The sequence below is a fragment of the Brachyhypopomus gauderio genome, chromosome 1 (genome assembly GCF_052324685.1).
Source record: "Brachyhypopomus gauderio isolate BG-103 chromosome 1, BGAUD_0.2, whole genome shotgun sequence".
Taxonomy (NCBI): domain Eukaryota; kingdom Metazoa; phylum Chordata; class Actinopteri; order Gymnotiformes; family Hypopomidae; genus Brachyhypopomus; species Brachyhypopomus gauderio.
Window position 1 is genome coordinate 22,975,851 of NC_135211.1, and position 15,000 is coordinate 22,990,850.

At 51.3% G+C, this 15,000-nt stretch overlaps 1 protein-coding gene across 4 annotated transcripts in view; it reads left to right on the plus strand.

Moving 5' to 3' along the window:
- The first annotated feature begins 6,331 nt into the window (after nucleotides 1-6,331).
- The window catches only part of foxp4 (forkhead box P4), an 82,759-nt gene continuing 74,090 nt past the window's right edge, over nucleotides 6,332-15,000 (plus strand). For all 4 annotated transcript variants that reach the window (XM_077003508.1, XM_077003516.1, XM_077003525.1 and 1 more), the window contains exon 1: nucleotides 6,332-6,506. In XM_077003508.1, coding sequence (XP_076859623.1) covers nucleotides 6,339-6,506 — 168 coding nt within the window. In that variant the 5' untranslated portion in view covers nucleotides 6,332-6,338. The remainder of the gene's footprint in view (nucleotides 6,507-15,000) is intronic.

A 15,000-nucleotide genomic window follows, 5' to 3' on the forward strand; every position in this document is an offset into this window, starting at 1 on the left:
CCCCTCTCTACCCCTCTCTACTCCTCTCTGCTCCTCTCTGCTCCTCTCTACCCATCTTTGCCCCTTTGCCCTCACATTTCATTCAGTTTCTGTTCACTCATAGGAGTCTTCTCTCTCTCTCTCTCTCTCTCTCTCTCTCTCTCTCTTCTCTCTCTCTCTCTCTCTCTCTCTCTCTCTCGGCTGCCATACCTGGCTGTACACACCCTTGAGTATGTGCGTGCACACCCACACACACGCATGCACACACACGCACGCACGCACACACACACACGCGCACACACTCTCTCACTAGTGATGCAGATGGGGCTTCTGAACCTGTTAACCTAAAGGAGTTCAGTGTTTGGTTCAGTGTTTATTAGCTTTCATCCAGTGGTAGTGCTTCACTTGTTCCATAGCATCACTTTCATAGAAACAAAACAACAAAAAACCTATTTCTGATAAACATGGGTTTTTCTGAAAGTCCCCATTAGCACAGATGGCAGGGTCAGATATCAGCAGCATGGACTAACAGAGGAAGTACCTTAATGTCTCTGGTGCCTACAAGCCTACACGTTGTGTTTTCTAACCACAGAGACCAAAAAACACACCCCCCCCCCACACACACACACACACACACACACACACACACACACACACACACACATACACTCACACACACACATGCTGAGACACACCTGTCCCATGCCCCTTGGCCCAACATTGAGTGTTGCTAACATAAACACACCCTATCCTTCCTCAGTCTGTATGCTTATATCTGCAAGGCAGTTCTTCCTGTTCAGACAAATAAATAAACAGTATCAGTGCAGATCACTCTGCTATACAGTTTACGACTCTTTTTCTGAAAGAAACTACCAAGGACATTTAGAAATTGTAAGTTTGTAAAATCAGTTAACATTTAAAATCATTTAACATTTAAAGTCCGTTGTAGACAGCACAGAACAAGCCCAATAACATAGCTACTGATATTTGTAGTGTAGAGTACTCTGAGGCAGTATGACCCTCTCACTGAGGTAGTGTGACCCAGCCTTTCTGACTCTCACCCTCATATGAGCTCCACCCAGCAGCCAATCCCAATCTCAATCCCAGTCATGGTAGGGGGTGGGGTGTGGGGGGAGGGGATGGGGTCGTGGTAGGGGGAGGGGTCATGGTAGGGGGTGGGGTGTGGGGGGAGGGGTCATGGTAGGGGGTGGGGTGTGGGGGGGAGGGGATGGGGTCGTGGTAGGGGGAGGGGTCATGGTAGGGGGTGGGGTTGTGGGGGGAGGGGTCATGGTAGGGGGTGGGGTGTGGGGGGAGGGGGCATGGTAGGGGGTGGGGTGTGGGGAGGGGTCGGGGTGGGTGTGGGGGAGGGGGTCGTGGTAGGGGGTGGGGTGTGGGGGGGATAGAGTGGGGGGAGGGGACTTCTGACAGAGCGTATGGTTCTCAGCCCACGCCCATCGCCCACGTGGCCCACCGCGTATCGCCGCCGTCCGCTTCAACCTCAACACCTTCCTGTTTTGTTTTCCTAATGAAGCATGTGTGCCTGTGTGTGGGGAAACGGGACTTTTAGAAGGTCCTGTACAAGTGAAGCAGGGCGAAGCGTTTCCGTGGCGGGTGTTAGCAACTCAGCAAGACGCTGTGAAACGGAGAGAGAACAGACAGTGTTTGAGGCGGGGGGGGGGGGGGGGGGGGGGGTTAGCTACAGGTGCAGAAAGGAGACCATTGAAAAATGAGCCACCATGTATTTCAAGCTACACTTGAAGATTTCCAACACATCAGAACACATCAGCTCGTGAGAAGAAGGGGAGAGCAGGTAAAGAAAAGAAAATGAAGGAGTAGAAATAGAAGTCCAGAGAAAAATGGCAGGAGGCGATGGGGGGGAAGACGTGGAATGGCTTCAAAAGACAGCATAAATATGACCATTTCTGTCATTTCTGTCTTATTATGGGTTTTTTATTTTCTTTTTAGAAGTGGAAAATGCACTTTGTAGTTGAGCAAAGCGCTGGTGTGTGCCGCTGATCCCCAGTTGCAAATTTAAACCAGTCTGTCAACATTGTGATATGAGTTATGCTCTTCTTTCTATTTTTTTTGGTCTTTTGGACAGCCCCTTACAGCTCAGAGGGAACTGGGAATATGCTGCTGTAGTTAACTCCTCTTATAGAGAATATGCACCCTGGCATGACAACTCACCAGAAAATCAGCAGAAATTAGAAAGTAAGCCATCAGCAGTGAATTGTATTATTCAGTGCCTTTCATATGTCGGGGAAATGAAAGCACGTGTTTTATATCCCCGGGTTTCGCTACAGTGTGGCCGCATCCGTATGGGATGGTCTGCCCTGTCTCCCTCGCTGAGGTGTTCCGGACCAGAGACCAGCTGTGGCACGCCGTGGGCGGGGCTTCTGTGCCGGAACAGAACCGGATCTAAAGTTCTGGGCTTGGCTGATGCAGAGCGACAGGCTCGAGCCGACCCGTGGGTGACCCCATGCAGGGGTGCACTCTCTGACGAGGGCCGTCCTCCAATCCAAGCCCGGTGTGCAGACGTCATCCTTAAGGGCGTGTGGGCTGTGATGTGTGCTCAGTTGTCTTTTGCTGTGGATCTGTGTGATCACTGGCTGTGTTAAATACCACACTGAGGATGAAAAAACTAGGCGGGGTTTGGGGCAGCGGAGGGGTCTGGGGCCAGATACAGGTGGAGGTGGCGGGGGCAGCTGCTGTTGCCCTTATGGGCTAGTGGCTGCATGTTGGAGGGGGAGGGTCCACCTGTTGGAACTGAGGGTCCACCTGTTGGAGGTGATCCACCAGTGAGGGCTCATGGCTCAGACACCTGCCACACAGGCCTGTGTGTGTGTGTGTGTGTGTGTGTGTGTGTGTGTGTGTGTGTGTGTGTGTGTGTGTGTGTGTGTGAGAGAGAGAGAGAGAGAGAGCCGGCTGCCTTGCCACCACACCCAAAGAGCAGGGACAGAGAAGCCGTCTCATAGTAAATCTGTGTGTGTGAGAGTGAGGTGAGTTTACACGCATGTGTTTGGTGTGTGTGTGTGTGTGTGTGTGTGTGTGTGTGTGTGTGTGTGTGTGTGTGTGTGAGAGAGAGAGAGAATGAGGTGAGTACATGCATGTGTGTTTGGCAGCAGACTTGAGAAAGAAAATGTCTCATTCTGGGAAGAACAAGTTTTAGTCATGAATGATGAGCTGTGGTTTGTTTCACCATTTCCTGAGTTTGTGTGCATACTTTACTTCCCTAAATTACAATACACATTCTATTAAACACACACACACACACACTTTCTCTCTTCTCTCTCTCTCAAATCAGTAAAGCTTTCACTTTTTTCCTGTAGTTGTGCACTTTTGGAATGCACCAGAAGTCGGGGGCAGGTATTTATTCCCTGGTTGCCGTCTCACCTTAGCAACTCCCAGGATCAGCAGTATAAACAGCTCTTAACAGGCGGTTAGAGGAGCTTCCAGGGCTGCTTGTTGCAGCCTCTGTACTTGCAGAAACAGGATAGAGAATGAATCACGGTCCCCCCTCCACCCTTTCGTCTAAGTGCCAAAGAAAATCTGCTGATATCAGAAGTTTAGGAGAAAAGGAGAGAGAGAGAGGGGGGGGGGGGGGGGGGGCGGCAGGCGGAGGGCGTCGCGTCGCCGTACTGGAGAGACGCTGCTTAGCACCTTTTCCTCCTCCTTCTTTAATCTGCAGCAAGCTGATTTTGAGTCCCTGAAGCAAAGGCAGGTTGAGTCCCATTTCTCTTCCGTCCAATTAAAAGGCAAACGTGCCTTTTTATTTGCTCAGCACCCTCTCCGCCACAAATACATTCTTTATCTCTTAGATCTAAAGAAGAATGCCCCCACCTCTCTCTCCTCCTCCGTCCACACCCCCCTCCTCACCCGCCCCCGCCCACCCCACCCCCTCCGCCCGCCTTACACCCCTGGGAGGAAGAATGCGCCTCCCTATATTCTTCAAGGTCAAAGTTCAGCTGGAGGGGGCTGTGGGGGGGGGGGGGGGGGGGGCGTGAGGGGGAGGGGAGGGGCGTCTAGAGCGAGACGCGGCAGGTCTGGTTCATTCCTCCGGCGTGTTCCGGGCTGCAGAAGCACTCACAGGGCTCGGCAAACTGCTGTCTCCTGGCCGCAAGCAATGCTTCCCAGCTCCTGATTTATCGACCTGCTTCTTTTCACGACCTCCCATTACAGCTGTGACGTACGGCCATTACTGGATATGACAAGGCTTCACGCATGCCTGCATCTCCCCGTGGCCGTGTCGCGCTGGCTGCTGCTACGCTATTGGCCCCGCCCACCTGGCCCCGCCCACCTCAGCGAATCGGCTCCGAGTTGAAGCTTCTACCAGAAGCTTCAGGCCGAAATGCCTTCTCGGAACTCTGGCTTTGGAATGAGAGTCTAGAAGCACAGCGGGTCTTATTCCACACCAACACGTCTGTTTGTCTCGGCTTGGGTTGGGTGGGAGCGCCGGTCTGTTTGGGCCGTGTTTTGTTTGCGTTGACCCAGACCGGATGAGTCCTGGATAAGAGATAGCGAGAGGCACCGCAAAGGGAAACAGGCCGCGAGGTCCGAAAGGTGCAGAGGCCCGCGGCTTTAATCCGGAACGGGATGCAACTTGGGCAGTGAATTGTAGCGGTGCTGGGATGGCGGATGCGGGCCGTCAGGGGCCCGACGGCCCTCATGGCCGTGTGCAGCCCCCCGTGTCACCCACCACGCCCGCATTCCTCCTAGCTAAACAGCAGCGCTTCATTTACTCGCTCTCGACTGGAACCTGTCGGCAGGTGCGCTGGAACAACCCCATACCCCTCAACCCTCCACTCTGGGCCCATTCTTCTCAAACCATCTCCCCGGGCCTGGTACGCGGAATATTGCGACCCAGATTCACGGCCTTCGCGGCTACCCCCTGCTCCCGAGCTAAGGGCCCTGAGGGGCAGGTCGGAGAGGTCCCTCCCTATCTCCAGGCCGTGCAGCTGCTGTTGTGGCTGTCTGAGGGCCCTGGCTTGCTCCGTACGCTCAGGGTGTACCGATAACTCCGCTCCCACGACAAACAGAGCCTGCCGTGACCCGCTCCGGTACCATTCGTCTTCCCTTTATTTCTCTAAATGAAAATACGGTGGCATGCGGCCAGCAGAAATGTCAGGCTCTCACCTGCCTTGTTGCTGTTGGTCTTTTTTCCCTCACCTTTCATCAGCCACGCCCCTCCCCCACCCTCGCCTCCCTCCAGCGCTCTTAATAAAGTGTTTGCTCTTGTTCCCAGAAGCTAATAATCACCAGAAATGCCTCAGTCCTGTATCTCTCTGTGAGCCTGAGGTTGCAGAGACACAAAGGCGCAAACAAAACAAAACAATAAAAAAGTTTTATTTTTAAAACAGGAAGAGGCAGAAAGGTGAGCTCGTTATACCAAATGCGCAGGTGCCGTTTGCACATTTGAAGGGTTTTGTTGTGTACTGAGCACCCTTGCCGCTGTGCACGCTCTCCTCTCCCACGCTCCTCTCCCTCATCTTCCTCGCACCCTCAGCCTTCCTGACTTATTGAACTTGCTTTGTTTTCCTTCACAATCTCGAAAAAAAAAGAAAAGCAGAAACCAAAACAAACAAGTTTTTTTTGTGTGTGCGCGTGTGAGGTGTGTTGCCCAATTGATTTCTAATTAAAAGGGTCCTTTGGTGGTGTTTCTGGAGATGCAGCAAGACTTCATCTCAAAGAAGAATTCAGTGCTCAGAAACAGAGGTGTGTGTGTGTGTGTGTGTGTGTGTGGTGTGTGTGTGTGTGTGTGTGTGTGTGTGTGTGTGTGTGTGTGTGAAAGAGAGAGACTGATAACTTTTTCTGTATGGAGACAATCTTCTCCACATCACTCCCTCCAGAGACCTCCATGCTGTGCAGCTACACTCTACCCAGACCTACATTGCACCTTCATCCCTCCCTCACTCCTCATTTCCTTCATTTCTGGCTCCCCGTACACGCGTGTGCAGGTCATTAGAGGGCTCAGGTGGTACTCGGGGCCTTTGAAATTAAAGGAGTGGCAGTCAACATGTTTACTGAGCGTGCTCAAGGTTGTCGGGTGTGATGCCACGTTTTGCACGTTAGCCCCTCCTGAGAAACGCACGCCATGTGTTCTGAAGCCGTCCATCATCGAGGGCGTTGGCATGCGCAGACCGCTTTCTTCCACCTTCCTGGTCGCTGGTGCTGGTTACAGTTGTGTTTGCGCGTGTTACGAAACTTGTTTGCTTGCTGAGACAAGCCAAGAGCTACAGCTTCAGCAATCGCACTCGTTCATGGTCATTTAGTCTTTGTTTGGCTTAACGTGCTCCCCCCCCCCCCCCCCCCTCCCCAACCCCTCCCTCTATCTGCCCCTGTTCACCCCCAGGTGCCACGTGATGATGGTGGAATCAGCAACTGAGACCATTCGAACGGCGTCCTCCAATCAGAATGGAGTCAGCAGTTTGAGTAGCCAGTCGGACGGCGGAGGAAGAGAGGGCGGATCCAACGGGGACACCAATGGGGAGATCAGCCCTGTGGATTTACTGCACCTTCAGCAGCAGCAGGTGTGTGTGTGTGTGTGTGTGTGTGTGTGTGTGTGTGTGTGTGTGTGTGTGTGTGTGTGTGTGTGTGTGTGTGTGTGTGATTATTTTTACACTCTACCCTGCACTTTTTTTTTGTTTTACAAATCAGGAAAGGCTGTTGCACCGTTAGTAGTGTCTTGTGCAATTTTGTCTTCAGAGAACCAAAGTGTGTGGTTTACTTTGGGCAGTGTAATTCCTACTGCACTGCCTCAGTCTCACTATCCTGAGTGCACTCAGTGTGTCTCCTCATTCCTCCGGTTAAGCAGTATCATTGGTGTTTCTCCTATATCACAGGTGCACATTAGGTAAACATCCCACAGCCAGCAAGTGTTCCCAGATTTCCAAAGGAGCTGATATACAGCACTGCTTTGCTGTACTTAAGACAGGGCAAACTTTGTCCTTTGTTACACAACACAATGGTGGTTGGCCCATGCAAACTGAATAACTAATGTGTCTGACTCTCAAAACAAGCTCTATCATTTGTGATAAACTAGCCTAAATAATACTGATTAGTAATAATAATATTAATAACAACAAACGTTTGTTCATAAGCACCTTACCCAAGGATACAGTACTAGAAAACACAAATAAAAATATCTAAAATAAAACAAAGTGTAAAATATCATAAGAGATTCAGAAAACACAGATTAGTCAGAGAGGAGCTAATATTGATGGTGGCTGTACAGTATATTTACAAAGCACAGACTGAGACGCTCCGAGGACTCTCGTTTACACTCACACGTCTAGTGTTTGGCGCCGGGTAACTGGCAGTTGAATTGTTCTTGTATTTTATTGCTTTGTTTCGTACCTCGTGGTCCAAGTTCCAGCCCTGGCTCTGGTCTCTGGCTGTATCTCGGGTTAAGGGTATTTTGGACTCTATTTATACTAGTTAAGGATACTTTTCTGGGCAGACATCTAAAGCACTTTTGTAAGCCGCTCTGGATAAGTGAGTCCGCTAAATGCTTTGAATGTAAAATACATGTAAATGCAGAGGAAAGCAGGCCAGAAAAAAAGGGTTTTCCGCAGGCTCTCCTGAGTGAGGAGAAACGTGGAGTAGATGGAGGTTTTGTCCCACAATGCACTGATCTCCACGAACGCCGAGGTGAACAGAGCAGATGAAATTCGGAGGAATGGAGAGTGTGTGATGGAGAAGGTGGATGAAGTCCAGACCACGGAGGGGCTTCAAACACAAAATGAACATTTAACATCATGGGTGGAAGTGAACTGGAATCCATGGAAACGCTTGAGTTACGTAAGAATATCCGTGCATTCTTTTTATATGCACCTTCTTTGATCCATATCCAGGAATCCCATAAGGAACAGGTTTTTTTTGCAGGACCATAGGAAAGACAGCTGACCTCGCAACCTTCTGTATGCCTCTTGTTGACTGCGGTGAGCGCGGACTTTGGCCCGGAGGCCGTGCACGTGCGCCGACCCCACTCACGTGTGCCTAGGCACGCTGCGCTTGGTGACACGTCGGCGTGCGCTGCAGCTCTCCTGGCCGTGCGTCGGCCTCTTCCCTAACCAGTGTGTCAGCTGGAATTTCCTCGTTTCCCGGACCTCCTTGGCCCGAGACGCTCGCGCTTTTCATTCGTGAAGCGCCCCGCCCCCCTCCCCCTGCCCGGGCTTCTCCGTTACGGCTCTCTGAGCTCCGGCTCCGTCTGGCTGAAGCCGCGCGCTGCTCCAACAACAATTTGGACGGGCAGGTTTCGGAGGCACGTCGCTCAAATGGAATCGGTTTGGAAGAGATGTCGTCCGTTGCGGCAGGAGAAAGAGTTTGAGGCTCCCCCCGCTGGACTGAGCTCGGTGTTGGTGAACAAAAGGAGCAAAAATGCGCTGGTCACGAGAGGAGAGCTTTGGTGGTGTGGAGCGGCGGCAGGATGATTGATGTGTGTTAGCTGCTCTCAGACGGCCAAGAGTTTAAAAGTTACCAGATGCCCCTTAGTATGAGGAACCTCTTTAGAGACAGAGAGAGAGAGAGAGTGTGTGTGTGTGTGTGTGTGTGTGTGTGTGTGTGTGTGTGTGTGCGGGCCTTACTTCATGCAGTCTGATGTTATTGCACCTGTGTGTGTGGTCACGTGAACCAAAGTCTTTAATTAGACAGAGAAACTGCCAGTTCCTCTTGCTCCAAATTATTTCCAATGTCAAACATATATCAGTCAGAGCCTCAGTACTGCACACTGTGCTCACTCACACACAAGCTCACTCGCTCACTCACACGTTCGCTCACTCACTCACACACACACTCACTTGTTCACTCACTTACCTATATATATATATATATGTCCAATGGAAAATACATCATCTTAAAATTGGATCTTTTACTGTAATTGTTTAGTTTACACCGTACGGTTTACACTGTATAGTTTACACTGGCTGAGCGCTTGTGGCTGCTTGACTAAGATGAGTGCTCTGTGACTGCAGGATTACGTTGCGTGTGGATGTCTGGCCTGCTCCCTGCCTCGGCCCTGTGCCGTGGGCCTGCCACTGGGGTTCATTCCGGTTCTGATTATCAGATGTGTTCTCACTCGGGGCCGACGACCCACAGAGGCGGAGTGGTGTGCAGAAGAACTGACTTGGTCACCATCCTTCCCTCATTCACGTCTTTTCTCTCCTCTGCTTTCTTTTAACTTTTGCACACACTCTTCCACTCGGGGATTATCAGTGCTAGACGCCGTAGGGGACAGCTCTTTGATAATGATATATGGCAGTGTTTGTCCTTTCAAAGTGCAAGTGTGTGCGCGTGTGTGTGTGAGGATTCCATTTCCCACGAGCCCTTGGGGTGGTGGGGGTGGAGCCTCATGCACCTGCCCGTCTCCCCTTTCTTGCTTTATCGCTGTGCTCGTGACGCGTCTCTTCACTGTTCCTGAGGACAGAAAGATTTAGAACATCCACACACACACACACACACACACACACACACACACACACCCCTCCAGGGGACCTGTTTGAACCACTGTCACTTTTGATGTCAGAAACCAGCTCACAAATGGATTCATTACTAACAATTGGGCAATGAAGATACCAAATCCAGAGATGCTAAATAAATAAACCAAAAGATGTTCTGATTGACTCTGGCCCTCAATCACTTGCCCAGGATTCCAAGCAGGGGTAGAGGAATGTCTACCTAGGATGTCCAAACCTCCGTCCCCTCAGATGTGAGACAGCACCGTGTCCTGTGATACCGCCATGCTGCCTCAACAACACTGTGGCTTTTCTTTACCATCTCCTTCTCATGGTATCATCTCTGCCGATAAGCCGGATGACTGAAAATCCTTTTGAGACTGTTTCTTCGTTTGATTATAAATGGATGGGGATGCTCGTGGCTACAGTGACGTTTGGAAATGGTGTAGCAAGCAGGATGGTGTTTAGCGGAGAGACGGCCTCTGAACTATCACCTGTCGTGTTAATGTCATGCAGCTCTCCGGCAAATAGCCTGTTAGATTTATCTCATTATGTCCGATGTAAAGCTTGTTTAAAGCTTGGAAGCACAGGTTTAAAGTGGACATGAGATGATTGTGAAGTGCTTTAAAAAAGAGAGAATATTTCACCAAATGTGTGAACTGGTCAGACTGCTGTTGGCACGGCGAGGTCGTCTGCTTGTTTCACTTCTCTCTGACTCACCTAAAAAAGGAGAAAACAGATTGCCACAGTTTTTCACAGGAAGTGCCTCCCTGTTTACCACTTTCCAGTGCCCCACCCATCCTGACTCCCTCTGACTCCTCCTCCTGCTCATGGTTCCTCCTCGCTGTCTCTCCCTTTGAGCCACTTTTACCTGGACCCCCTGGAGGAGGTGGGGGGGTGTACACAGCGTGGGCTGGGCTGTCCCTCACGGGCCACGGTTGTCGGGACACAAAGCACTTTCTCCCTGGGCCCCTCGAGAGCCTGGGAGAAGTGTCAGACAGCCCACGTAGCCGCCAGAGACCCCCAGCATTCAGCAAACAAACAGGGTGGGGGTGGGGGGTGAGGTGGGGAGAGAGAGAGAGAGAGAGAGAGGGATAGAGAGGGATAGAGAGAGAGAGAGAGAGAGCAAGAGAGAGAGAGAGAGAGGGATAGAGAGAGAGAGAGAGAGAGAGAGAGAGAGAGAGAGAGAGAGAGAGAGAGAGAAAATGTAGAAATGGAAATACAGCAGATGAGTCGGAGTCAAAGGAAGAGAGGGAGGTGCTTGGAGAGAGAGAGTGCAGAGGGCGAGAGAGCTAAGGATGGAGAGATAGAAGATGGTGGGGTTGAGGGGCTAAGAGGCTGAGAGAAAAGACCAAAGGGAGAGAGAGGATGGGGGAGTGGGGGGTCGAAGTGGATAGAGAGAGATAGATAGAGAGAGGGAGGGAAGGAGGAAAGGGGGAGGAGAAGGGGGAGTGGGGGGTGTAATGCTGAGACGTGTCAAGAAAGGCCGGGGGCCCCCCTGAGGAATGTTCCTTGTCTGCTTCACAACCCCAAAACCAGTAGACCCCTGGGGGGGAGAGGGGGAGGGGCATGGTGAAAGACAGTGAGAGAGCACACTGGAGTGCTCATAGAATCTCAGCCCCTTCTCCCACAAAGGCAGGAGTGCGGCCGAGGGTCCTCTCTTCTGATCCGGAACGAGCGCGCCTCACTTCAGATGCCTTCACCTGCTGGTCCTGGTACTGGGAGGGCAGCCGTCCCAGTCGCGTACTGGGAGGGCAGCAGATTTGCTTCAGACAGGATATGCTCTAAATGGCATATTTAGCAGGTTACACACATTGATGGGACCAGGCAGGCCTCTGTGAAACCTCAAGAAGGCCCCCACTTTCCCGCCTGAATTTGTGTGTGTGTGTGTGTGTGTGTGTGTGTGTGTGTGTGTGTGTGTGTGTGTGTGAGTGTGTGTGTGAGTGTGTGTGTGAGTGTGTGTGTGAGTGTGTGTGTGTGTGTGTGTGTGTGTGTGTGTGTGTGTGTGTGTGTGAGTGTGTGTGTGTGAGTGTGTGTGAGTGTGTGTGTGTGTGTGTGTGTGTGTGTGTGTGTGTGTGTGTGTGTGTGTGTGTGTGTTGTATTGACGAGAACCAGGTGTCCTTTTCCTTTTGTTTTTTTTTTTCTCCTTTTACTTTGAGCTCCTTTTTTAAGCTCAACCACCTTAAAAGGTGCCACACATTTTTACTTGCCAGGAAAACCGTCCCCCCCCCCCCCCCCCCCCCCCCTCCCTCTCGATCTCTTTTTCTTCCCCTTCCCTCTCTCCCTCCCTCAGCCTCCGCTGCGGAGGGAACCACTCATTTGATGGAACCTCTCATCCACTTTAAGGTGCCCAGTTTAGTGATCTGGGGCCTGAGTGAGCAGTACTACTGTGTAACGGCATGCGGTGGGCTGTTGGAAGAGAAAAAGGGAGGGAGGGAGAGGGGAAAGAGAGAGAGGGAGAGAAGGAGGCGCATGTTATCACTGAAGTGTCATTTCCTCTAGGAGTACCACTCAACTGGAAAAGAGAGAACGAGTGAAGGGGGGGTAGTGGCGGTGACTCAGGTTTTTGTTGCACTAAGCGCAGTAGAGCAACGTGCTTTTGGGGGGGCTGAGAGGTGTTTCTCCGCTGAATCCTGGCCTCTTCGCAGCTGAGGGGTCTTCTGGGTAAACTCATGCGAGGAACGCCATGGCGAAGAGCTGCTGCTGTAATTACTACTGAGTTCTGAAAGGATTGTGCAGATACTGAGACAGAGAGAGAAACTCAGAAACACTGTTTGGCCTTTTGGGACCATGCCAGCACCTTAAGAGGTTCGCAGTGCTGGCCCACGGACCGCTTGCTTTTTTTGAGGGATTTTAGAGGATGCGGGCGAAAGCTGACTCTCTCATCTCGCTCTTGTCTCATGGCTCACTCTAATCTCTCCAGTCTTGCTGCTTGCTCTCAGCTCCCTCTTATCTCGTGGCTCAAACTCATCTCATTCTCTTATCACAGCTCACTTTTGTCTCACAGCTTATTTCCATCTCGATCTCATCTCACAGATCACTCGCGGCTCGTTCTCGTCTTGCGGCTCGTTCTCGTCTTGCGGCTCGCTCTCGTCTCGCAGCTCACTCTCGTCTTGCCCAGCTGGAGAGACTGATTAGAGCGGGTGGAGGGGCTGCTGGGGTTGCCCTCTGTCTCTCCACTTCCTCCTCTCCTACCGCTTTTACTCCGCTCATCCTCTCTCTTCTGCTTTCGCTTTACTCCTGCACCTTTCTTTCTGTTCAAAGCTTTTGTTTTGTTTACTTTGTCATTACCATGGTTTAAATAATGTTTTAGACTGCCATGTAGTGCTGCCTTGTGTAATTTTGTACCATGCCTCTTTAGGAAGCCATCATGGCTTCGGTAGATTGGACAGAAAGGCGTCTTTAATTGAAGTGACCATGTGAAGTGCTGGACCGAGCCCTCTGAACCCGAGCCAGTAGGCTGGGAGGAGGCATGGCCATGTTGTCTGATTGGAGTGTAGCCATCTGGCCGTCCAGATATTCGAATTGGACTTCAGGTCAGACCTGGGCAAGGCCGGGAGTGCGAGAGGTGTTCCCGGGTTGCGGGCATGTCCCTCATTATACCCAGCGTTTGGCCAGCTTGTACGGTGGGTGGGCATCAAGGGCCACCACATAGCCTCCTGGGAAATGAAGTTTTGTTCATGCCTTTGGAGTCCTGGCAGCGAAGCCAACAGCTTGGCTCGGAGCCAAAGAGCTCATGTTTCTTCCGCCTTTCTTCGGAAAACACACGTCTCTTTCTTTTCTTTCCTCCTCTCTTCACTAGTTTTTCCTCTTTTCTCATCCCTCTCTCTTTTTCCCTCCCCGTGCCATTGCTCTGGGCAGCCAACGTGCAAAAAGGCTCCGTAGAGGGAGGAGGCGGAACGGAGGAAGAGGATTGAGATGCTGACGGCGAAGGCGATCTCACCCTGGGCAGAAGTGCGGCCAGTCAAGCCAGATTAATGACCACTAGTGACACCGACACCGACGCTCTCGGGAAAGTGCCGCCAACAGAAAAGCATTCCGCGCTTTCTAATCGCCGGCGGGCCTGTCATATCCGAGGTCACCAAAGGGGAGAGGTCACCCGGGGTCACGGAGTGGTGGCGGTGGCCGCATTGTCTGTGCGTGCGTGTGTTGAGCACGGATGTCGACGCTTTGCATCTGAAGTCAGCCGCAGCTGTTGCCGTAGAGATGCTGGGAGTTCTTTTGAATGGGATCCCCTGCCTGACTGCGTAAGGCGGCGTGAACAGTGATCAGTGAGAGTCATGCGCGTTAAACCCTCTTGGGTGTCAAGCACACCTTAACATGCTTTGGATTGCGGCGACGTTACCTAGGTAACGTGTCCTCCCACCCTTTCTCACTTAAAAAAAAATAGAGACAAAAAGTCTTTTTTTGTCTATAACTATGACTCTATAAGCGCGGGGATGCGGGAGTCGTGATGGCTTTCACATGTGCTCTGCAATATCCCATATTCTTCATTTAATGATTTTTTCACACATTGAGTCCTAATTCTGGAATGTGGGAATGTCATATTTATGGGCGAGTTATAAAACTAATTTATGACTTTTTCCAAGGAAACCTTTAAGAGAATATATAGGGCCAACCGCGCACACACGTATACACACGTGTGTATGAATGATACAGTGTACACACACATGCAAGCCTGTTATTGGCATTTTTTTACATGGAGTAAGTTTCATTGAGTTACAGATGCATTATTACTGTATTTGATTCATAGAGATGGTGATGCCCACCATTCTATCAGGTTAGTCTCAAATAACAACTGTGCTCAGATCAGTCAGGCCGCACCATCTGATCACAGTTGTCGTGTCCCAAATTGAAAAATTATGACTACAATAAATAATAGGGCAATGACACACACACACACACACGCACACACACGCCTGCACGTGTACAATTAAAGTTCTTGCCATTTGAGCTGTGAAAGTCCTCACTATCCTCAGATGTGTGTGACAGAGGAGAGGTGACACTGAGTGAAGCTGGCTGCTGTTCCACTGTCTGCCCTCTGAGCCCCGTGACCCCCACACAGCCCCACAAGCTGTGGCCCATCCGGTGCGGTCAGCCTGCAGGGCTGCTCTCTGGAGCGGGCCTAGCGGACACAAAAGCGGGTTCTGTTGGCTGAGCGGGATTCCCAGTGTGCGGTGCTGGGGCTTCGGCCCCTGAATGGCGCGATTGTGCAGGCGTCCACTGACATGGGACCCCGGTCAGAGGTCGCTGCGGTTGTGCGAAGTTACCCCGGGCGGGCAGAGGTCGGCGGCAGGGCTCCGGTGGAGCTCAGGTAGGGTCAGGGGTCATGAACCCTTGACTGGACCGGCACGTGACCTTTCGGGAAGGCAGGAAAACAATGTCGGTTCACTTTTCTGGTGTTGCCACCATAAAAACGCATTCGTATTAGATAGAGAGTATCCCTCGGTTTGCTTGATCACACAAGGTAATCCACGCAAAGTTTATTCTTCATTATTTATGCGTTTATCATTATTTATTATGTTTATCTGTTTCCCTGTTTGCCACACGGGCTCAGGGGTGGCCAGGGGGG